General features: G+C 40.6%; 1 protein-coding gene across 2 annotated transcripts in view; it reads left to right on the top strand.

The window, feature by feature from the left end:
- Nucleotides 1–25,738, top strand: part of mipol1 (mirror-image polydactyly 1) — a 72,830-nt gene that overhangs the window by 5,183 nt on the left and 41,909 nt on the right. Inside the window, exons 2-4 of one of the 2 annotated variants that reach the window (XM_055863909.1) lie at nucleotides 7,638–7,729; nucleotides 19,074–19,161; nucleotides 20,127–20,206. In XM_055863909.1, the coding sequence (XP_055719884.1) occupies nucleotides 7,720–7,729; nucleotides 19,074–19,161; nucleotides 20,127–20,206 (178 nt within the window). In that variant the 5' untranslated portion in view covers nucleotides 7,638–7,719. The remainder of the gene's footprint in view (nucleotides 1–7,637; nucleotides 7,730–19,073; nucleotides 19,162–20,126; nucleotides 20,207–25,738) is intronic. The other variant, XM_055863910.1, reaches the window with a different exon arrangement.

Below are 25,738 nucleotides of genomic sequence, written 5' to 3'. Positions count from 1 at the left end.
CAACTTCTGGGGTAGCTAGCTTTAGCATGGCACCTAGCTAGCACCAATACAACCAGCCTGAAAACAATGACCAGTAGAAACTGCAGTCATTTTCATTATTCTTAGCAATGATTTAGGAATCCTTGTGAGTAAGTATTAGCTAGGTAGCCACTTGTTGTTCGCCTATTGAAATTGAACTTCAATTCATGAAATTAAATTATAGCCAGCTACTTAACCCTGTTGTCCAAAGCTAACGTTATAAGCAGCCAGCTAGCTTCATCTGGCTAGTGAGGCTCGACCGGACCGGGTTATGTGTTGTGAAGTTAGCCATAATACGGATTAGGCACTAGAGTGGAATTTGCGGTTTGCCTTCAAAATAAAAGTACCTCTTTGAAAGTGATGCAGAAGGTTACAATTGGTGGAATCATGCCATATTTAGACTAGATAATGTTACACACAAGGCTGGAATGTGAAGCAAGGAAATGGGGTATCAATCTACTCGCTGAAACCCACAGAACACAACTGTGAAGAGTTTACGCAAATATTAGCATTGTAGCTCTTATCACGGGACTGTGACTGTGTGAAATCACCTCCCCAGTCAGGCTATTGTGTGTATTGACATTGATATTGCACTGTACAGCTTTACCTAAGGATTGGGGATCAATGAATATAATATATATTTTTCCCAATGTCCTCCTCAGAGTTATCAGACTCCAAAACATCCACGCAGTATTGTTTTTCTTCGGGAATAGTGTTCAATACACATAGGTTGACAATAAATGTGGCTCAATTCACAGTTGTTTCAGTTGCATAATAGCTACTACGCTAATTTACTCTGGGTGTCACTGAGTAGACTGATACCCTATGTCAATGAGCCACAATCCATAGGTAAGGCTGTACAGTGAAATAAGTATGTCCCCAATGCAATTCTAAAGTCTAATACATCCAGTGTGATTTCAACAGATTTTTGTCAAATTAACAAATTATTGTCTTTTGTTGATTTTATATAACAACATTCCAACCTCGTTTAGCATGATCTATTCAATTCTGGCATAATTCTACTATTTGTTTTCATTTGCATCACTGTCAATTATATGCTTTTAATTTGAAGGCGAACCGCAAAGTCCACTATTGTGGCTAATCCTTCTTGTGGCTAACTTCACATAGATGGGTCCGACCACCATTAATCAAATAAGGACTGTCTTATAAATTAGGGTTATTTTAGATGATGACACCTAGCTATATAGTAGGCTAGCTAACTATAGCTATCGAAACAGATTATGTCGTTTTGCTATGTTTTTGGGGAAGAACATTGTTTGCATCCATGAGCTAGCTAGCTTTTTTTTTATGACCAGCACTCTAGGTGCGCGATAAAACTTTACCAGCATCATAGCATACGTATCGATGAATCGTTGTGACAAATTAAATACGAGTGATAGTGTAATCAATGTGTTATAACTACGTAAAAAATGAATGAACGCATTCAATTATTATGTGACGTGCAGTCATATTCAGGTCCTGATTGGTCAACAAGCTTATTTGACACGTCAAATAGTGTTATTTGACACGCAAAGACCCAAACAGCTTTCCATAGTATGAGAGATCCTGGTTGAGAATGAAACAACTGAAGAAATAAACAACGAAACAGCACATCAAGTATGTGAAAGAAATAGGTTTTGATTATGTTTTACTGGTAATGGGGACATGCGTAAATGCCAACAAAATAACTTTTTGGTTGGTGTGTGTGTGTGTAACCTTTATTTAACGAGGCACGTCAGTTAAGAACAAATTTATATTTAAAATAGCGGCCCACCCCGGCCAAACCCGAACGACGCTGGGCCAATTGTGCGCCGCCCAATGGGACTCCCAATCACGGCCGGATGTGATACAGCCTGGATTCAAACCAGGGACTGTAGTGAAGCTTCTTGCACTGAGATGCAGTGCCTTAGACAGCTGCGTCCATGTGTGTGTGTGTGTGTGTTAACTATTTAACTGTACTAGAATGCTTAAAAGGCCTCAAAAATGTTAAATATCGGTATCAGGTTTTTTGGCAAGGAAAATATTGGATATTGGTATCGGACAAAAATGTCATATCGGTGCATCACTAATGATGATGGTTATGAAATAAACCAAAACTTGTTTCTCAAAAGTGTAGAAGATTGTGAACTCTGCAAACAACGTTTCCACTCTGAGAATGAGAACGGTATACGACTGTAATGCACGCATTAACATAAATGAATGTAACCAAATGATGGGGATTAACGTTACATTTACTACTGGAGACGTGATGGGGAACTGATCAAAATCAAAAGGCACAATTCACACAATGAAACAATGAATGAGCAAGAAGAGCAGGAGACAGCTGAGCCATTCTGGAGAGCGACTCCCCTATATCTTCGCCACACACCCCTCCCCTCTGACACATTATCTTCACACATATGTTAGATGCTTTTCACTGACAGCCACAACTCAATAATCAGCTAGGCCTATTGCCACGCGCGATGCCCAAATTACAGGCTTCCCAAATAGGCATAGGCCTACGAGCTTGTGATTTGAAATAATCCACAGCTATTTTTTAAATGAGCTAATGGTCCTTGATTCCTCTGTGGCTAAGTCATGCTTTCTGGAAAAGTATTTTCAATTATTTTAATTGTTTCTGTATATACGAGTATTGATCATTTTGGCAAATGTATTTCAATTTAGTTCCCTCTTGGACCCACAGCTATGCCATTAGACTCCCCCTCTTTCTAAGTTTCTCACAAAGATTTTCATCATATGGAACTGCTATCAGGTGCTCTGTTTAGAATGGTGTTTTCCCGCGAATTGCATTTTGGCAAATGTTTGAAAATGACATTTTATTGGCTGCTTTGTTACATGAGTTGCATGTTCTGTTAAAATGGATTACCATAATGTAAATGTGATTTCTGAGCACTGTCATTCTAAGCTCCGTGGATGAACGCCCTAATGGGTTATGCACCCAATGCATATGGTTCCGGTAAATATCTCAAATGGCTTGTAAATTAAAATCTTCCCGGTCACGTTTTCAGGCGCCACATTTTCCTAATGGAAACCCTGCCAGGGTGTCAAAAACACTTAGAAATGTGAAGTTTTGAGCAGCTTAGAAATGTGACATTTGGAGAAACGTGGATAAACATCTAATACTGCAGTGAGACTGTGAGAGCTTGTTGTGTTTACTATCTAGTACCTCAGAGAGAGAGACAGCCCCGAGAGCTGTAAGTGAGGTTGTGGTACACATACAGTTGAAGTCGGAAGTTTACTTATGCCTTAGCCAAAATACATTTAAACTCAGTTTTTCACAATTCCTGACATTTAATCCTAGTAAAAATTTCCTGTCTTAGGTCAGTTAGGATCACCACATTATTTTAAGAATGTGAAATGTCAGAATAATAGTAGAGAGAATTATTTATTTCAGCTTTTATTTTTTACATCACATTCCCAGTGCGTCAGAAGTTTACATAACCTCAATTAGTATTTGGTAGCATTGCCTTTAAATTGTTTAACTTGGGTCAAACATTTCGGGTAGCCTTCCACAAGCTTCCCACAATAAGTTGGGTGAATTTTGGCCCATTCCTCCTGACAGAGCTGGTGTAACTGAGTCAGGTTTGTAGGCCTCCTTGCTCGCACACGCTTTTTCAGTTCTGCCCACAAATTTTCTATAGGATTGAGGTCAGGGCTTTGTGATGGCCACTCCAATACCTTGACTTTGTTGTCCTTAAGCCATTTTGCCACAACTTTGGAATTATGCTTGGGGTCATTGTCCATTTGGAAGACCCATTTGCGACCAAGCTTTAACTTCCTGACTGATGTCTTGAGATGTTGCTTCAATATATCCACATAATTTTCCTTCCTGATGCCATCTATTTTGTGAAGTGCACCAGTCCCTCCTGCAGCAAAGCACCCCCACAACATGATGCTGCCACCCCCGTGCATCAAAGTTGGGATGGTGTTCTTTGGCTTGCAAGCCTCCCCCTTTTTCCTCCAAACATAACGATGGTCATTATGGCCAAACAGTTTTATTTTTGTTTCATCAGACCAGAGGACATTTTTCCAAAAAGTACAATCTTTGTCCCCATGTGCAGCTGCAAACTGTAGTCTGGCTTTTTTATGGCAGTTTTGGAGCAGTGGCTTCTTCCTTGCTGAGCGGCCTTTCAGGTTATGTCGATATAGGATTCGTTTTACTGTGGATATAGATACTTTTGTACCTGTTTCTTCCAGCATCTTCACAAGGTCCTTTGCTGTTGTTCTGGGATTGATTTGCACGTTTCGCACCAAAGTACGTTCATCTCTAGGAGACAGAGCGTGACTCCTTCTGGAGCGGTATGACGGTTGCGTGGTCCCATGGTGTTTATACTTGCGTACTATTGTTTGTACAGATGAACGTGGTACCTTCAGGCGTTTGGAAATTGCACCCAAGGATGAACCAGACTTGTGAAGGTCTACAACTGTTTTTCTGAGGTCTTGGCTGATTTCTTTTGATTTTCCCATGATTTCAAGCAAAAAGGCACTGAGTTTGAAGGTAGGCCTTGAAATACATCCACAGGTACACCTCCAATTGACTCAAATGATGTCAATTAGCCTATCAGAAGCTTCTAAAGCCATTACATAATTTTCTGGAATTTTCCAAGCTGTATAAAAGGCACAGTCATACTTAGTGTATGTAAACTTCTGACCCACTGGAATTGTGATACAGTGAATTTTAAGTGAAATAATCTGTCTGTAAACAATTGTTGAAAAATTACTTGTAATGTACAAAGTAGATGTCCTAACCAACTTGCCAAAACTATAGTTTGTTAACAAGAAATTTGTGGAGTGGTTGAAAAACGAGTTTTAATGACTCCAACCTAAGTGTATGTAAACTTCCGACTTTAACTGTACAGGGTGCATGCTTCTTTCCCATTGGCTGTTCATGACAGGTGAATTGAGTTGATTGTTAATTTGACCAGGATGTTCTTTAAGATGCTGTGAGATGTGTTGTCGTGGATATGTATCAAATTGCAACTGAGGTGCCCAGAACAGTAGCTATTCAGTGTCACTACAGAGCCCAGGTGGAATTCCAGTTGGCTGATGTCTACAAAAATAAGAGCTTACGATGTTAGAAATGCATTGCAAAGAGCCAAGCACCAGATATCAAGCTTAAAAAAGGAGCTCTCTGTGAAGTAAGTACCACAGCTCACATGTTGCAATAGCCTACTTTTGTTACAGCTAGGCAGCCTACTTGTCTTCGGAGTTGATATCATGCATGCCGTTGGTTCAGCAAATGTAGAAAAAGATAGCCTAAAATTGACTTTCAGATTGATTGAAGGTTGTTTTAATGTTTGATTGCCGTCTTTAATACTTTGTGAAGTGCCATCAAGGATTTAAGTCGTTGCAGTTAACTTCAAATCCATAAAGATACTTATTCTTATCATACAAGTAGGTTTATCCAAAGTGTTGGGAAATTGGCAATGATCTATAATTCCTAACTGTTAGCCTCTATTGAATGATAAGAGTTTTAGGATTAACTTGAGAAGTATAAAGGCTAATGATCATTTGTTATGTTTGAAATGTGATACCTCGGTTTCTTGAAATGTGACACCTCTGTTCTCAGATAACACAGACCAGACAATGCTCAAAGAGAGAGGGAAGCTAATAATACAAGATAAACTTGTAGTTGTTGATAAAGCCTGACCGATATACAGTGCTTTCAGAATGTGTTCAGGCCTCTTTACTTTTTCATCAATCTAAACACAATGCCCCATAATGTCAAGGAGAAAAGAGTATTTCAGAAATGTTTGCTAATAAATAAATAAAAACTGATCACATTTACATAAGTATTCAGACCCTTTACTCAGTACTTTGTTGAAGCACCTTTGGCAGCGATTACAGCCTCGAGTCTTCTTGGGTATGATGCTACAAGCTTGGCACATCTTTATTTGGGGAGTTTCTCCTATTCTTCTCTGCAGATCCTCTTAAGCTCTGTCAGGTTGGATGGGGAGCGTTGCTGCACAGCTATTTGTAGGGCTCTCCAGAGATGTTCGATTGGGTTCAAGTCCGGGCTCTGTCTGGGCCACTCAAGGACGTTCAGAGACTTGTCCCGAAGCCACTCATGCTTTGTGTTGGCTGTGTGCTTCGGGTCGTTAACCTGTTGGAAGGTGAACCTTTCCCAGTCTGAGGTCCTGAGCAGGTTTTCATCAAGGATCTCTCTGTACTTTGCTCTGTTCATCTTTGCCTCGATCCTGACTAGTCTCCCAGTCCCTGCCGCTGAAAAACATCCCCTCAGCATGAGAGATGATGGCCAAAGAGTTCAATCTTGGTTTCATCAGACCATAGAATCTTGTTTCTCATGGTCTGAGAGTCTTTTGGTGCCTTTTGGCAAACTTCAAGCGGGCTGTTATGTGCCTTTTACTGAGGAGTGTCTTCCGTCTGGCCACTCTACCATAAAGTCCTAATTGGTGGAGTGCTGCAGAGATGGTTGTCCTTCTGGATTCTAGAGCTCTGTCAGAGTGACCATCGTGTTCTTGGTCACCTCCCTGACCAAGGCCATTCTCCCCCGATTGCTCAGTTTGGCCGTGCAGGCCAGCTCTACCATCAGTCTTGGTGGTTCCAAACGTTTATTTTTTAAATGTAACCTTTATATAACTAGGCAAGTCAGTTAAGAACAATATCTTATTTACAATGACGGCCTACCCCGGCAAAACCCGGACGACGCTGGGCCAATTGTGCGCCTATATTCTTCCATTTAAAAATGATGAAGGCCACTGTGTTCTTGGGGACCTTCAAAGCTGCAGACATGTTTTGGTACCCTTCCCCAGATCTGTACCTCAACACAATCCTGTCTCGGAGCTCTACGGACAATTCCTTCGACCTCATGGCTTGGTTTTTGCTCTGATGCACTGTCAACTGTGAGATCTTATATAGACAGGTTTGTGCCTTTCCAAATCATGTCCAATCAATTGAATTTGCCACAGGTGAACTCCAATCAAGTTGTAGAAACATCTCAAGGATGATCAATGGAAACAGGATGCACCTGAGCTCAATTTCGAGTCTCATAGCAAAGGGTCTGAATACCAATGTAAATTAGGTGTTTTTATTTTTAATACATTTCCAAACATTTCTAAAAACCTGTTTTCATTATAGGGTGTTGTGTGTAGATTGATAAGGAATTGTTTTTATTTAATCAATTTTAGAATAAGACTGTAACGTAACAAAATGTGGAAAAAGTCAAGGGGTCTGGATACTTTCCGAATGCACTGTATATCGGTATCAGTAAGTTTTTGTCCCCCATAAAATCGGTCCGGCTGTTGACAGGAGAATTCGTCATAATGGTTATGTATGTCTTATTAATGTGTTATCAAGTCCTTCAAATAAAGTGCTGCTAGTATTTCCTTATGTCATCTGAAATTATAAGAGCAGCATGGTTGTAAATCTGAGGCCCCCCACCTCAGTCAGGGCACATTGTGAGTGAGATTTAGTCAGGCGCCGTAATCTGAAAAGCATATGACCTGCTTGATTTGCCACATAAAACCCCTTGAGAGGAAGTTAGTGAAGTCTCAAAACAGTTGAACTGAACTAGTCTGGGATTCTTCTCTTCGAACAGAATGCATGAAACCCAGAGGAGATTCTAACATTCAAACAAGTTCATTCTCATTCATTCCCAGGGAGAGCTGCTTCTCTGAGAGCGAAGAGGAACGCGGTCTGTCATGGACACACAGCAAGGAACTCAAAGACTCCCTCGTTGATATGTACAAAGGTAAATAAAAATGTTCAACTATGTATTCTGGTTATTAAGCCAATGTTACAAATGTCAGATACTGATTTCCCTGTTGTTATTGTCGACTTTTTGTGAGAGTGGATGTGTAGCAGAATGTTCAAGTAGGATAAACCAGTCTAGAAACGTTGCAATATGTTGTTCTATAAAGATTGAATTGTTCTGTTAAGATAAGATTTAAGACAACCAGAGTGTTTATAGTGAGTCCACTCCATAAGGGAATCAAGAACACATTCTGAAGTGTAGCCTAATAACAGCAGTCCTAAGTCCTCAACTCAACCACTGTGCATTTTTTTATTTCACCACTGAGTTTCTAAGGCTTCTGAGGAACCGTCCTTTCCTTTTGACACTAGAGACCAGAGTGTGTAAGAATTCAATCTTGCGTGGATGATTTTGGTGTTAAATGTAATGCATTCAGAAGAGAGTGTGATGGGTTGGAAGGAATTACCAAAAAGCGCTGTTGGAGGGAAAAAATTATATTTGAAATGTTAGACCCAAGTCTCTCCTCAAGAGGGCACACTTGCCATTTCAAATCGTTGTTTGTGAACTTTGGCAGGAAGGAAAACTGAGCCTGAGTTGGACCATCCTTTCTAAAACGTAATAAGTGAAGTTAGACCTTTTTCAAGCCTATTGAAGTGCTCTAAACTGTGGGTGTGACTGACATATGTTTTCCGAACTAGCCTATTCCATTTATCGACAATTATATCAAGTCTTTCTTCAAACAGGAAACAGTTGCATTGTCCTTGGTTCGCTGCTAATCTTCAAAATAAATAGAATGGAAACAGGGAGCCCATAGGCATAGACAGTCTGAACAACATAACAAATATGTTTGCCAAAAACCTCTTATTACAATTTATTTGACTTAAATTAATATTTTCCAAAACCTTTAGGCCTGTTACTCGTTAGTGTAGATCCTATTAATCCACAGATGTGGTGCTGGTAGTCCTCATTTGACAGTGTTCATCTTCATGACAGTGTGAAGTGTTTTCAAAAGTAGTTTGAATGATAAATGTTGTCCTTTCATAGAGAAACCACGAGTGGTTATCAAGCATAGGGGATTGCTGCAGGACTGGTGGGGGACAAAAACAGGTAGCAGCTACTGCAGCAATCAATAACTGCCCCAAGGCTGGTAGCCTATGCATTTTCCTGTTACAGTAGAGGCTAGTACAGCTGAATAGGACAATTCCCAACTGTAAGCACTCTATGTTAATTGAAGCTGTTTTGACCGAGCGGAAGGTTTGTTGCGTTACTGATATGCAGATGTATCCTGCTCCAGCTCTGCTTGTCCTACAACATCCTAGTGCAGGAGGGTGGAGCCCAACGACTGGAGCAAGATGGAGCCCGACACAAATCCTGATATTAATACATGAAGGGCCTCAGAGGAAGGCGTGTCAGCTTGTCTGTGACCGGTACCTTGTCAAAAACTACACCTGGAGGCATTGTGGCTCACATTAATGTCAGCCCTGAGCCCCTGCAGGTACCCCATCAGACCCCAGCAGACACTGGTGGACATACACAGATAATGAAAGCATACAAGGATGACAGGCACATTCGCTCCTAGGTCCCAGCCTCTTGTGTTTCAACCTCTGTGAGACATGAAACCGTCACAGTGTCTCAATCAAGTCTAATCTGTCTTTAGGGGTTCATTTAATTTCTAGTTATTAACCTTTTCCTACAGAGCCTGTGTCTGCAAGCAGCGTTGAGCTCTCAGTTCTCAGATCCTACTAGCAGCCGTTCGTCATCACTAAGCAAATCCCGGATTCTCTTTAAAACAAGAAACACTTTGCTGCGTGGGTCTGTCTGACTCACTTTAATGAGACTGACTCAGGCAGGTGGAAAAATGGGTGTCAAATATCCTAACTTGTCTGAATCTTGGACATGAATATGCTTTGAGGATTATCACGCGGTTCGTTCAGATGATTATGTGTCAATCCATAGTTAAGCAACAGTCAGAAATAATCGGAGTGGTTCCTACTTGTCAAAAAAAGGTTAACTTAACATGTTCTGCAAATGGAGAGAATTTGCTGTCTAAAAAATATGGGTTATCAGAGATCAAAATAAGTGTGCCTTTTTTCTAAGGGTAGTTAGGAAATGCTGCTTAGGCCTGCCCTATTTATTATGTATTATTATTTGTGTAAATTGAATAAATATGTGTTTGCCTTGAACACCGATAAGTGGATGTTCAATATGAAATCATAGCTCTGTATGAATTTGAGAGTCTAACATTTCCCAGCGACGTAGCTAGCTCTGTTCCAAGTCAAGTGGCAGGGCTACCATTACACTGGACTGAAACACATAGCATCCAGAAGACAGCTTTTTGAACTCGCGTCTGGTATGTCTAATTCCTGTGTATCTATCTGTCTGCTGACTGCTATTTCTCCCACCAGAGAATTCAAAGTGCAGCCTGCCTTCAAGCCCGGGCCAAATAACAAACAATGTAAAGTTTCCTAGGGAGTTGAATTGGCTCTCTGAACAGGGAGAGAAGAGCTACAGTCCCAGAGACCTTTTTTCTTAGCAGGTGGATCGACCTCTGCCCTAACCCTTACTCCCTCCTACTTCCCCCGCTCTTAGCATCAGTCTCTCAGGCAGGAAATGTAGTGTTTAAACCCATTGGGTCAGTGATACTAACAGCACCTGGTAGCGGTGTGGAAGAAACCGTTTGGTCTCTAGTCTTCCCCCATCATTCACGACCCTCTGCCATGTTCCTCCAACACCCACCCACCCAGCCTCTCACTGACTCCCCCCTCCACCGGGGCAAGAGGCGCGCTATCGGCACGTTTGGGCTACCATGTGGGTCTGATTGAAGTCCTGAAATCCTTGGAATTGAGTGTGGTGTGGCCTAACAGGCCGCCCCGCTTCCTAAGTGGGTGGTCTCACTCTAAGCGGTAGGCAGGCACAGGGATTCTCAGCCTCTGTCTTTCTTTGTCTCCCTGTGTTGGTTTAGGGAATAGACACAGGGTGGGCACTGTTAAAACTGTGCCTGGAGTGATTATTCTGATCTGGGAGAGACCACAGCACATACATAGGCTCAAACACACATTGTTGTTGTACAGGTTTTGGATGTTTTTGTGGTTCACTAAATTAAACATCTTAATTATTGAGTTATTCATGTTTTGTTAGCATTTCCCATACAAAATCACTAAAATCACTATGTGTAATATAGCCTTAACCTTCCTTGTTGAAAGTAGCTTCTAAAATGAAGCATCTCTGGTGACGATGGATACCCTGTTGTAACTTTAGCCAGCTGCCAGGAAGGGAATGGTGTCCAGTCCAATGTCTTGTTAAGGAATTTAAAATAATTCACCAGGAAATCAGCCTATTGTTTAGTCTCTGCTAGGTCTCAATAACATTGCAGCAATGTTGTGCAAATGCTGCATTGCAAGTCCCCCTCAATTGTGACCACACACCCGATGACCGCCTATGAACCATAGAGCAAAACAAACAGGGCTGGCTTTGCACAAACGGTCACTGCTGTGACCCATGCTCAAACATCAAGCGCTAATGAGGACCTCTTGGTTGTGCTGCTGCTGTCAGACCTGGGTTCAAATAGTATTGTTTTTCTTTCACATGCTTTAAGCTGTAGTTGATTGAGCTTGCCTGGAATACCAGGGGTGTTTGGACTCTTTGGGACTATCCCATTGGTTCCATTGTGCCAGGCTAGCTACGTCAAGCAATTTGAAATGAAACCAATACTATTTGAACCCAGGTTTGATTGGTTGGTTGTGCTGATGTGATCAACCCACAGCCACATTCACCCTCCAGACGAGCTCTGCAACGCACAATGGTGCTGCAAGGCAGTTTTGACGGCTAGGAAAACATGTATTTAAATCCAACTTTGAATATTTTTCTGACCTAAACCCCACCTCCCTTCCTCCCCTTATCATTATATTAGCTACTACAACTTATAGCAAGGCATCTTAGACACTGAAACCTTTTCCTTTGGAAAGAATCCTGGAATGTTTGAGGCTGTTTCCCAAATGGCATCCTATTCCCTACACAGGGAATAGGGTGCCATTTTGGCTATGGTAGGGCTCTGGTCAAAAGTAGTGCACTATGTAGAGTGTAGGGTGGCGTTTAGGACGCTGGCTGAGTGTTGATTCTAGAGCTGGGCCACTTGTCTCCTGCTGGTTGTTCTGAAGGACAGGTCGAAGCCAGAGCATCACTCATCCTTTACAAAAGCGCTTCATTTGGATTCCGTCCTAGCGCATAGCAAAGGTTCCTGTTTATAAGCATGTTAGTAGAGGGATTTTCTTAACAAAAGAAAACACCCCAGTATAAAGTCCTCCTTAACACTAAAATAATCATTGTGTGTGTGTGTGTGTGTGTGTGTGTGTGTGTGTGTGTGTGTGTGTGTGTGTGTGTGTGTGTGTGTGTGTGTGTGTGTGTGTGTGTGTGTGTGTGTGTGTGTACACATTGTGAATCCTCACATTGAAATGTAGTGACAAATGGATTGTGGGTCTTAAAGCAGATTAAATAATAGTTGTACAAATGATGTTCATTGAGGGTACTACTAACTTAGTCCTGTAGTAGTGAGTAATTTAGTGCTTCCTAACAGTTGCATAAAGAACTCAATTTACCCTAACCTGTGGATGTCACAATATTGCACCATGCAGGTATAGAGGGAAGGTGAAAAGAAGGTAAGGATGTGAAACTGCCTGTCAAAGCTCGGCCACGTCATGTGACCCTGAGTTGACTCCTGAATGCAGGCGGACCCACCCACCTATCCCTCCTCAGTAGTTTCTGTAGAGTGACTAATAACATGTCCGTTCTTGTGACACACCACTCTTTACTGGTTTCACAAGCCTGTCGGTTACAATGAGGCTTTGTTTAGTGTGGTTACGATGACACAACATAACACTTTTGCACTTACAACCATATAATTACATATTAGAAGTATTTTGGGTCTCCTGACCCATCCTGGGTTTATTCCCATTGTTTGGCATCATTTGTTCATTATCTTCATGAAAATATCAGGATTTCACACTGGAGACACGTAGTTGATTCCACATTGATTTTGATGTTCAATTGATCAATTACGTGAAACAAGCGTTCTGATAGAGAATGTGAAGAAAAAATGACGTTTTCATTTCCCAACAAGAACTAATGTAGCCAAATATGCCGGAACGTATTATCTACTTATGGATAAGCCAAGGTTGTCTGACACAGATTTAGTCTGTTCTGAAGTGCTAGTGTTAAGGTAAGGTAAGCAAGGAAGGACCAGGGATGGGTCCTAAATGCCACACTATCCCCTCTAAAGTCCACTACTTTTGACTTGAGCCTAATACTCCCTAGTCACAAGTGAATATGGTGCCATTTGTAAAGCTAGTTTGTTGTTCTCTGGAATAAAAACGGTTGAGAAATCGTGGCTAACTAGATCTAGACATTTTAGGTAGGGATCCAAAGGAGTATGTCTATCTTGCTGAGTGCTGATGAGTAGTTAGCCCTCTGGTTGATGCTTGATAGATCGTCATTATTCAGGCTTTACATTCCCAATAAAGCCTCTGCTAAACCCAAAGCATTGAATATATAATCACATGTGATCGCTGTAATTCAAATAAGCACATTGGATCATGTGAGTGACAATAATTAGAAATCTGATTATCTGCACTGTATTTGCACTCTTGTTAGCTTAGCTGATAAGATTTGTCTTCCTCATTCGTCCAACAGTATTAAGAATTTAAACAAGCCCTTTATAGTGACTAAGGCCATACACACTGTGATGGGTTTGTGTTATCATGTACTTTTAGCCAAGCTTGATTCACTGTGTAAACGGTGTGTTTGGATAAATGCTATTAGACAGCGTTGACATTGATTCAAATGCAACCGCTTTTGAATTTTACCTCAGACATCAATCTTGGCTTTCTCGTCACTGGTTGTCAGTGCTCCCGAGTGGCGCAGCGGTCTAAGGCACTGCATCTCAGTGCTAGAGGCGTCACTACAGACCCTGGTTCGATTCCAGGCTGTATCACAACCGGCAGTGATTGGGTGTCCCATAGGGCGGCGCACAATTGGCCCAACGTCGTCCAGGTTAGGGTTTTGCCGGGGTAGGCCGTCATTGGAAATATGAATTTGTTCTTAGCTTACCTAGTTAAATAAAGGTTCAATAAAAACAAATCTTCTGAAGAGCTTACAATAGATTTGTAGAGTACTGGTAAGCGGTGACTTTTCACTTCCACAAATAGACTTGATATGAAATTGTAACTATACATATAGCTAGCTATAGTTTAATTTTCAAGTTACCATCACAAAAAAATCCTGTATCCTTTTCCTAGGCCTACATACTAAGGCTATGCATCATTTTCCATGAAGCGCTTGTGAAAACAGGTTCACTATTTCTCATAGTCACTTTATGTGCAGAGGCTTTAGGATCTCCTTTACGTTTTCAACCAGGGATACAATGCAGTAAGTACAATCAGACAGAGCGATGCCTTTTTCTCCTGAGTGTGAGATAAGATATTCAGGGACTGATCTAGCAGTCTGCAGGAGGGTTTCGTGCTCTAAGCTATTCACTCTGCACAGCTGTCACACCTACAAGGGATTGGGAAGGGTGGGCTTGCTTCCTTGGCTCTCCCCAAGCCTCCCGGCTCCCGGATTTTTCTCGACAAAAATTAGCTGGATCTTTGTGAAAATGAGGCACTCATCCCGGCTGATTCTGCGGGTCATTCCTCCGCCCCCCCCCCCCCCCCCCCCCCTTAATGCTGGGGATCAGAGCTTTCCGTCCTGTTGACAGACTGCCACCCAGAATGGATCCATCCTGCGGAGGATCCGCAGTGGTGCGGCTTTCACCATACTTTCCCCCATTCCCCAGGGCTCAATTCAATTATCACTATCACTGAGGCTGAGCCTCCGATAGATAGAGATCTCGTGGTCCAATTCCTTCCTCTCAGGGCTCCCAGTCTACCATCAGAGAGGCACTAAGCCCAGGTATAGGCCTAATCAGGGTGTAGGCACACATTCACACACCATGATTAGTGAGGTGGTTTAATAGGGCAGCTCTACTGGGTGGATGTAAACTATTTGACCAAAAGTTTTACTTTCCAATAGTCTTTCACTTTGACGTAGCAGCATAAGTTTGAGGGGGGGGGGAGTTCTGCAAGAGTGATGAGACGCAGGTTCATCATCAATACTTATTAGAGGTGACCTCTCTCTGCCTGCACCGTGGTAGTGGTGTTGTCTGAGTTTTACCTTTGTCAACTTAGCACATTTTTTTGGCAACAAATATGCATTGTCTCCTGAAAGGTGGAGTCACATGTACACAGCACTAGTACCTCAAACAAAGTTATGCTGTCTGGCGGGAGACAATGACGAAAATGTCATTCGCTCAGTTCTCTTAGAAGTTGTAGCCACACATCTATCTAGCTTTAGAATGTAGTTATGTTATAATGTATATCACTTGAAAGTGAACAAATGTAACTAGCTATGTCACAGTTTCAGGCAGGACACTGGCGGCTGTCAACAATAGCGGCTGTGAAACGACCTCAACAGAAAGCTCTGCATCACTCGTCGTGGTCGGCCATTGTGTGTTCCCTCTTTGTTCGCCTCTCACACACCTCCTGCTCTTTCTTTGCCCTCCATTTATCTTGTGGGAATGGTTAATATTACACACAGATCAATATTTGTCCCTTCAGAGGTCCTCAAGTTGAGTGTTTTTTTTTTTTTTACCAGTCTATTCAGCATTTTATCCGTTTTGACGGTGGATTTAACTAGGAAATGGAAAGGTGCTCAGGTCAGTTGCTGCATAAAGGCTGAAATGTGCCCTGGCTGGCTCGGTGCTTCATTGTCCATACCTTTTTAATGTCATGGAATTCCACCCTGTACTCGCCTCTCTTTAAACGACCCTTTACAAATGACCTGTTTGCTTTCTTTTAAGAATAGCCCCATGCCCAAATATGTAGCACTGGCATGTAGACCTGTGTAAGAACCCTTTGTGGAAGTTTTGAGTTAAATGTTTTTGAAAGTTTGAGAAAAGATCTTTGTCATCATTTGGATTAATGACTTAAAGCCCCCAATAATTGTCTAACTTTGTTGTTCTAAAAAGGTTCTTATTTTATCGGCACATTCGGCTTATGTCTCCTGATAGTTTCAGAAAGAATCGGTTAGCTTTCACTTATTTTTTTTATGGTAAACATAAAACTTGTATTTGAAAAACTAGTGATTCCATACCAGTTGATTCAAATGAGAAATTGGTTGTTTTTCTTGTATTTTTAGCATGAATAATACATGTTAACTATATAACCACACTGTTATTGCAATAGTCAAATCGATAAACGACATAAGTTAAAGTGTAATACATTTAATAAAACAATTCCACATGCCATAGATGGGCCTTTTGTGGAACAAAATAGGAAGAATGTATACTAAATCTTTTCATCCCAGGGAAGTCAAGTCCATCACCTGCCTTCGAACAGGCAGCCCATGACAATCAACTGTCTCAGCAGGTGCCCTCTCTGGGTGTTAGTGTTCCATGTCGTATAAGATGTATGTTTACCTAACCACCTACTACATTCCCCATCCATCTGCATTTTACTGGACGAAAAACCATAAGCACGCCGCCACACAATTAAACCTGCTTTAAGTTCCTCTCCAGATTAATGTCTGTATCAAAATTCATAAAGAATAGTGGGAAGATTTGAGGCCTGAGCTAGAGGATTCACAGGGATTTTGTATGAAGCCCATTTAATCAGGATAACACTGTTATTAATATTCATCAAGTCAGCTGGAATACAAATGACTGTGGAATCTGGAAACTTTTGCCGCGGAATATGTATTAAATGCAGCTTAAAAAATTAATGGAATTTTGTTTATATTAGGGGGTGAGTGGGGGGAATGCAAAACCCGGTATTGGTTGACTGAGATTGGGCTTAGATATTTCTTTTTGAAGAATTCCATCTTTGACAGACTTCAAAGGCTTTTTCAATGAATGCGATGCATGAATGGTCATTTAAAAGGATTTAAAGACATTACGCTGCAATAATTGTACATGAATAATAAGTAGCCCACAGAGGCAATTAGCTCAAAGTCTACAAGGCAAGAATATGAAGATCACAGAAAGACAGGAAAGGACAAAGAAAATGAGAAAAGTTTGAAATGCCGGATAAAGCTGGTTTCATCATTTAAAGGCTATTGGCATGGATTTTAAACCAGCACTATTTCACCATTGTTTCAATTGCAGGCATCTGTTTGTCTCTTAAACATCACTTAATTGAAACAATAGTATATGAATTCTAATCCAATTCATGAATCGGGATAGCTCACAATTTGAGTTAGGGTTCTCTTTAAGCACCCAATTATGTTCTGTTGACCATACCAGGCACTTGTAACATGATTGATCAACATGCATACTATTTCTGAAGTAAATTTTTAAAAGTGCCCAACCTTGCTTGTGGGAAATAATGACCTTGACAAAAAATGACCATAATATAACTGCTAATCACCATGAAAGGATTTACTATGATGACTATAAGATGATGATTGGATTGATTGGTTCACATGTATTCATTGATAGGCAGGTCTTTGTATCTCCCACATAACCTCCTCCAAGTGCAACATTAAGCTTTAAAAGAGCAACTCCCAGACTCTCATCTCGTGGTGCAAAACTTCTATGAAAGGATAGAAATAAAGTCTCTTTTTGGGGGCGGAATGGATTATTGGATCATATTTCATTAAGGCTTTGTTTGGTGATTCGCTGTGTGGAAACCCACGTCAATCAATGATTCAAGTTCGTATTTTGTCGAGCTGCGCCCTTTGCCGTTCCAATCCCATCTTGGTTCCTTCATTCCCCCCCCAACCAAAATGATGAGAACATCAAAAGGTCAGGTTTGTATGCTCTGTTTTTCTGCTTTTCCTTTATCAAAGCTACTTTCTCATGTTCATGTTAAAGGATTACCAATCTCCTGAGCCATACCTACCACTGCTACCAGCCGTACCAGCTCAAAAGTCCCTCTCCTTCTACCAAATCCTCCCCCAAAAGACTAGCTTTTGCCCAGAGTCTATCACTGGGATTAATGGAGCCCTGTTGTTTCTCCCACAAAAAGCCAGTTGTCCGTTCACGCCTCACCGTGTCAGAGCTGAATAGCGTGTGAGCAGTGTGTGAGCAGTGTGTGAGCAGTGTGTGCTGGCTTACAACACAGGGATAACGTTCCACTGGCATCTGCCCTAGAGGTCACCCACCCGCCAAGCACCCAACCTCCCAAGAGCTTTCTCTTTTTCCCTCTCTTCTTGTTCACTCAATCACTCTTTCTCCCTCCTCTCCTAGATCCATCTCTAGGTCTCCTTCTTCACCTAAACTCTCAGTGGTTGTGGACCCACAAACTCATATGCCTTGTTATTTCTGTCTTTCAACAACCCTAGCCCTCTTCTAGAAACATTGTTTGGGCCATCCGTATACCCAAAAGAGAAGGATAGAGACACTTCAATAGCCCTTTCTGGAGATTCTAAAGTGATTTGTATATCTATCAATATCTATATGGTTCATACAATAGAAACCACTTTGTGCCTCTGAGGTGGCCCCACCTTCAGAATGCTAGCCCAGCTCCCATGCTGCATCTGGAAGGATTCTGTTGAAGTCGCTTACTGCAGTGGGTGAATTCTAATTGTCTTTTGTCTTAGCCCCTTCACCACTAGATGGTAGCCCTCTCCTACAGTGTACACACACACACACACACACACACACACACACACACACACACACACTGCCTAAGAGCAACAGGCTCCCTTCCTGCTCCCTCCTCCAAACAGTGAATGTCAATGGTTCCCTTAATTGCTTCCAGTCAGTGTATTTGTTGCTTGCTTATGAATTAACTTGCAGTTATCGGAACCAATTTAACAGCCATCCTTTAATTACACCTGAGTAGAGGCTGAACTTTAATTGGTGGGGCTTCCTAACGAGCAAGGAGGATCTGATACGGGGCTTGAGCAGTATTAAATGACTGTTTACTTTCCTGATAACTAAAAGCATTAAATGATATCTGCGTGACGGGATTATGATTTGTTAATTGCCGGCATACATTAGTGCCTTGATAAACTGTTAGTTAGAGCAATGTTACGCAGTGGAAAGATAGGGAGTAGATGATGAGATGACTTAAATAAAGCACCATTTCACTCTGCAAATGAAATATGTCGGGTCTTGTTTTGCTATACTCAGGGAGGTTATTAAAGATCCTCTCTCTGCAGCAGAGGTACCCCTGAGATCATATTGACAGGCTATAATTAATACTAACCTTTCCTCTAGGCTAATGTACTGTAAAGTGCCTGCTTCGGTGCCTCTAACGAAAAGCATTTTTCCTGATTTCTAAATGAATCATATCCATTTCTATATTATTTTCAGCTAATCCTAAAGTCAATGAGGAGCTGAAACAAAGACTGCCCTCCCCAGCAAGGCACCAACGCTCAGAGACCACGCTGCCACAACTTGGGTAAAGATGCCGTCGCGTTATTCTCCTCCGCTCGTATGTACTTACATTGTTTGGGTATGGCTTTTCACCCACGTGACAAAAAAACGTTTGTTATAATATTACGGGATGTTTATCAGTGTTACTGTGACGACTCACTGCAATAATGACTTCTTCTTTGTCGAGTTGTGTGTTCTAAATCCTGAGCGAATGTTGGCTAAAAATACAAGCTCGTAGTCTTCTAGTTTGTTCATCCTCAGTTGAATGCGAAAACTAAATTGGATACGAATACAATTAGCTACTGTACGGGGAGTGTGTGCACTGTACACTATGTCAATGTGTTAGGTACCTTTGTTCCCGCATTGTCGATTGTGTTAACATGATTTTCATTGCACCCTTGTCTTCAAAGAGCGTTTTATTTCTCTCAACAACACCCTCTTTCAGACTCAATGCTGTTTGTAAATGTCCACAAAAAGATCAGAAATAGACCCACCACATCCTGTAAAAAGGATGCTAGGAGACTTTTTCCAGTTTAAAGATGGTTAAGACTTGCTTGCCGTAGCTTACAGGCTTAGCACTGGGAAGGTCATGCTGCTGTGACAGTGTTGACAGTGATGAGCTCTCTTTTCCCTGACCCCACGACTCACCTGTCAAGTCCCTGCTTGCGTCTCAAAGGGCACCCTATTCCCTATATAGTGCACTACTTTTGACCGGCGCCCTATGTATGTAGGGCAGAATTTGGGACGCGGCCCCTGTTAGCTATAGCAGTGGCCCACTTGAACATCTGAGCTCAGGCCATGCTCAGCTATAAATTCTACCATACCCATCCATGCACTGCAATATTAATGGATATTAGCAGTAGATTCAAAATCATTTTGAATTCATTTGAGTACATTTTGAATTGTTTCATTTGAATTCTTCATCTAAGTTTCTTCAGAATTTCACCTTTCGTTCCGTCAGTTTAAGTTTTTATTTTGCTTTTATTTCAGAAATACTGACTTGGGAGCCATTTTGGGCACAACATCAAATCAACTTGTACTAGAGGTACCTGACAAAGACTTTTCACAAGGTATCTGACCTTTTTTTAATTCTTCTTCCTATCTTTCAAGACACAAAATATAACATTTTGTAAATGGATATCTTTCTTCAGTGCTTGAGCACTAGGCTGGCTGTATGCATCTGTGTTTGTAATTGCACATTATAGGAATATTTTGTCCACTTCAGTATTTGGAAACCTGTGTAAATGACTGCAGATTTCAGAGCCTGGGTGTTCCTGCCTGTTTACCCACTTGCTTTAGTTTCAATGCTGTTCCATGCGATACATAAACATTTATTTACAAGTGTAAATCACTTCCAGCTACGGTGTCACTCTGCCATCTAATAACCGTTACCTAGACCGTCCGAAGTCATATGGCACTGCCACTATTTAGATAAACTGGTTGGATTGACAATGAGCGATAAACAGAGTATTTCCCCATTGATTTATATGTACACTAGATGACTGACAAGGGGGTGCTGTTTTGAAGCCACCGCGCCTCCATCTTGGCACTCCCTCACCGTTGTAAAAAAATATATTTTGGAAGCTATAGAAATGCATTTACTTTATGTCTACATTTGTTTTGCCACATGTATTTTATTACATACACCTTAATGCATACTTTAAATTATATTATGTAAGCTAAAGATAACATTTTTAAATATGTTTCCAAAAATTCCTTAAAGTTAAACATTTTTAAAGTGCTAATGTAAAACAATGGTTAAATAAATGTAATTTTGTGCTTGAAACATTTCATTGAAAGACTGTAGAATTCCATTCATTCCTATGGAGGTCTGCTACTTCTGGGGAGTGCCAATATGGCCGATCGATGGCTTCAAAGCCTCTCATTGGCCAATACATAGCATCAGCATTCCAGGGTTTATATACGTCATTGGTATTTACCCACCCTTCACCAAACACTCCTGATATGTAAATGTATTCAGCTCCTCTGCTCAAATATACATTTGGGCTGTAGCTAAAACACTTAGTCTTGCTAGCCAAACAGCTATTAATGACATGGCCTGTACGGTTATTAGAAGAAGGCAAGCAGAGTGGTGTTTCCTGTGGTATCAGGAGCGAGCCAGAAAGGAAAGCAAAGGCTACTGGCCCTACTCATCATGGGTACATATACTTCTTCCTAAATGTCCTCCCGTACTTGTTGGTGTGTGCTATCGGCCTCCTAAGCATAATCATTTATATGATTTACTGGAATCGAATTGTTGTGATCACAATGTATTTGCTGATAGGAAATGTATTCCGCTTGGCGATTTTAATACCAATGTGCACTTATCACCCAAGAAAATGTAAATGCCCTGTACAACTTTGATCAGTTATTTGGACTAAAACAACTGATTGTTGAGCCAACCCAGGTGTGAATTAACCGTAAATCAACTTTGGATTTGATTATTGTATCAGATCAAGAGAAAGTCTGTCAGTCAGGAATCTTAAATATTGGTTTTAGTGATCATATGGTAAACTACTGTACCCGTAAGAAATCAAAAATCCTACTCGAGCCAGGTAATAACTACATGAAGGTACGGTCTATGAAAGGAATGTTTTGTAGAAGGACTTGTAATTTTGGATTGGTCTCATGTACTAAACTGTGATGATGTTGATCAAACTTGGTATCTTTTTAAAGATATTTTTCTGTCTGCACTCGACTCTCTGGCTCCGGTGAAACAAATTCAAATCAAACAGCGGTCAGGGAAATGGATCACTTCCGAGATCTTAGACCTCATAAGGAATAGGGATCACTATCTGGCCAAATTCAGAAGGACAAATCTACAAGATTATTGTGGTTATATTAACTGTAGAAACCAGCAATATACAAAATGGATAAGGCCAAATCCCAACAATACAAATCAAATTATATTGGTCACATACACATGGTTAACAGATGTTATTGCGAGTGTAGCAAAATGCTTGTGCTTCTAGTTCCGACAGTGCAGCAATATCTAAGTAAAATCTAACAATTCCACAACAAATACCTAATACACACAAATCTAAGTAAAGGAATGGAATAAGAATATAGAAATATATATATATATATGGATGAGCAATGTCAGAGCGGCATAGGCTAAGATGCAATAGATAGTATAGAATACAGTATATACGTATGAGATGAGTAATGCAAGATATGTAAACATGATTAAAGTGGCATTATTAAAGTACATAGACACTGTCAATGAGAACTTACATCAGCCTCGTAAACTGTGGAACATGTGAAAGGACATTGGCTCATAAACTCCTCATAAGGTAAAATCTTGTAGTATTGGCCTGGATATTGATGATGTTTTATTCCATGACCAGGAAAAGGTTGCAAATTATTTTAACACATTTTTTACCACTATAGCCTCATCTCTGATTAAGAAGTTACCGACCTGTTCTGGACACTATGGCCAGTCTTTCATGAACAACCTTTACCATAGTTAAGGTATCACAAATGACTACTATGCTTATTGAGCACAAACAAAGCAACTGGGCTGGATAACCTTTCTGCAAGATTCATAAAGGAGAGCCTTCCTGCAAGATTCATAAAGGATGGTGCTTGTGTCACTGCTAAAATGATAACGCATATTGTGAACCTATATTGGAAACTACAGGCCTGTGTCGATGCTCAGCACCTTGTCCAAAGTTGTTGAGAGATTAGTTTTTAATCAACTTGAAGGATACCTTCTCGAGCACACACTTCTTTATGAACTCCAGTCTGGCTTTAGAACAGCTCATTCCACGGATACTTGCCTTATCCACCTTTTTGACCACATCAAGCAGGAAAGTGAGAAGGGTAACTATACAGGTTGCAGAAAGCTGTTGACACTGTGGACCATGATATTCTCCTGATGAAACGGAAATGCATGGGTCTAAATGATGTAGCAGTGATTTCGTTTAGGTCTTATCTGACCAACAGAACACAAGTATGTAATGTTGGTGATGTTCTGTCAGAGGCCAAAGAAATATCCTCTGGAGTACCACAGGGATACATTTTAGGGCCTCTCTTATTTCTTATATACGTTAATGATATGCCAGATACAGTCAAGCGAAAACTCCTGCTTTATGCTGATTACTCAGCCATACTGGTATCAGGGAATGATACAGTTTACATAGAGGAGACCCTGAGTAAGGAATTGCGTTTTGTTAGAGATTGGTTAACTGACAACAAATTGTCGCTACATTTGGGGGGTAAACTGAATCGATTTTGTTTGGAACAAAACGTAGATTGCTTTAGGGCTGACAAGATAAAGGTAAACTGTGCAGGCAAGGAGATTGAATCTAAAACAAGTTAACTTATCTTGTTGTGTCCCTAGATCAATCCCTTTCTGGAAACCTGATTGCTGCTAAAATTCTTTCTAAAATGGCGAACAAATAGAAATGTATATATCTATATCTACACTAGATATTTTAACAGTTGTGTAAAGTACTTAAGTAAAAATACTTGAAAGTACTACTTAATTAGTTTGTACTTTACTATTTTTATTTTTGACAACTTTTACTTTTCACTACATACATTTTCCTTGACACCCAAAAGTAGTTGTTACATTTTGAATGCTTAGCGGGACAGGAAAATGGTCTAATTCACACACTTATCAACAGAACATCCCTGGTCATCCCTATTGCCTCTGATCTGACGGACTAACTAAACACAAATGCTCCGTTTGTAAATTATGTCTAAGTGTTGGAGTTTGCCCCTGGCTATCCATAAATGTAAAAAATAAAATAAAAAATGGTACCATATGGTTTGCTTAATATAAGGAATTTGAAATGATTTATACTTTTACTTTTGATACTTAAGTATTGTTTAGCAATTACATTTACTTTTAACACATAAGAATATTTAAAACCAAACACTTTTTGACTTTTACTCAAGTAGTATTGTACTGGGCGACTTTTACTTGAGTCATTTTCTATTAAGGTATCTTTACTTTTACTCAAGTATGATAATTGGGTACTTTTTCCACCACTGTATTTTAACATCAAAGTTAAGAAACTGCTTGTCTCAACCTTGATTCAGTGTCATTTTGATTATGCCTGCTCTGCTTGGTATAGTGGGCTATCAAAAAAGCTGATGCAGGTCATGCAAAATAATGTTATCAGGTATATGCTGAATGTCCCCCCTAGGACCCACATAGGGGTACAGGAGTTCCGGGAGGTGGGCTTGTTTCCTTTGGAGTCCAGAGTGGACCAACTTAAACTTAATCATATGTTTGACATCTTAAATGATCGTGCCCCAGGTTATATGAAAAACCACATTGTTATGGTCTATAACCAACACAGTTAAAATACCAGAGCTAGTGTTAGTTCTTGTAAAATCCCAAGAGTAAACAGACCTGCGAGGAGCAAATTGTTCTATACAGGGATTTGTCTATGGAATAGCTTCCCCCTTTTAGATCAAGCAAAGAAAAAGTAGAAATGGTTTTAATTTGGACACGGTTGTCTAAGTAAGAGAAACCACTCCACTGCCCCTTGTGCCCCCTACTGCTGGTCAGGTGTATTCATTTGAAGGATCGGTATGATGTGCAAGGAATAGATTGTTTTAATGGGAAATTAATATGGTTGATTTTTAAGGTTAGGGAGAAGTGCTGAGGATAGTGCCACTTTTTAGGATGTCAATATAAATTTTATGTATTTATGGTTGTTTTTTAATTTTGTCTTGCCTTTTATTCATTATATGTGTTATTGTTTTTACCATCGAGGACCACTTTGGAAACAAGCGTTTTCATTAATACTTTCAAGTGATATCCTCTGGGTCCACATTGTACATTTTGTTGTATATGTCTGTTACCCAAAATAAATTCAATTCAATGTGTCTTCTTGACTTTTACACTTTTTACCACATAAAACGTCACATCTGTCCTTGCAGCCCCAGTCTTTGAGTTGATTTTTCTCATCCTTGAAAGGAGAATCTCCCTCAGTTTTTCCCCATAGGAAACAGCCAACAGCCCATCCACTGTCAGATTAAACAACACCAGCTCTCACCATTGGGAAATGCCATACTTTGTGGAGGCAGTTGTCTTTGTGGGGACCCGCCACGACCAGATTAAAAAAAAAAAAAAAAGTGGTAAACCAGGTTTAGGAACAATGTGTCCCATATTTTCAGTGTGACAAAGGGGGCTATATAAGCGCGTTTGGTGTTATTCATGTTTGAGTTTACTGTTTGCATTGGTGAGTCTTAAAAAGAATACTAATAATTGTCTGCAACAATCCAGAGAGGAGGACCCTGGCAACAACGCTACGAGGAGGCGGCAAACCTCCCTGATCTCGACTTCAAAACCTGACCTTTCGCAAAATAATTGTCACCGCTAAGCTGGAGCTTCTTTTGGACATAGTGGGGCAATGCTGCTCATGGGCTTTTCCATCACAACGCATTTATTAACACAACAGACTGCTGCTTTAAAAAAGAAAAACGTTTGATGCCATGTTTGATGCTCTTTAAACCAGCTCATGTTTGAATTCTACCACATTTGAATTGCATTGATGTTTTATTCCTTAAAATATATTTTGTAACCATAAAGAGGCGTCATTTTTCATGCAACGCTTGAATGAGGAGGTCAAGTTGGAACTTGGAAG

Source organism: Salvelinus fontinalis, chromosome 15 (assembly GCF_029448725.1).
Source record: "Salvelinus fontinalis isolate EN_2023a chromosome 15, ASM2944872v1, whole genome shotgun sequence".
Lineage (NCBI taxonomy): Eukaryota > Metazoa > Chordata > Actinopteri > Salmoniformes > Salmonidae > Salvelinus > Salvelinus fontinalis.
The sequence above is the reverse complement of the archived record's forward strand: the minus strand, read 5'-3'. Positions and strand labels throughout refer to the sequence as shown.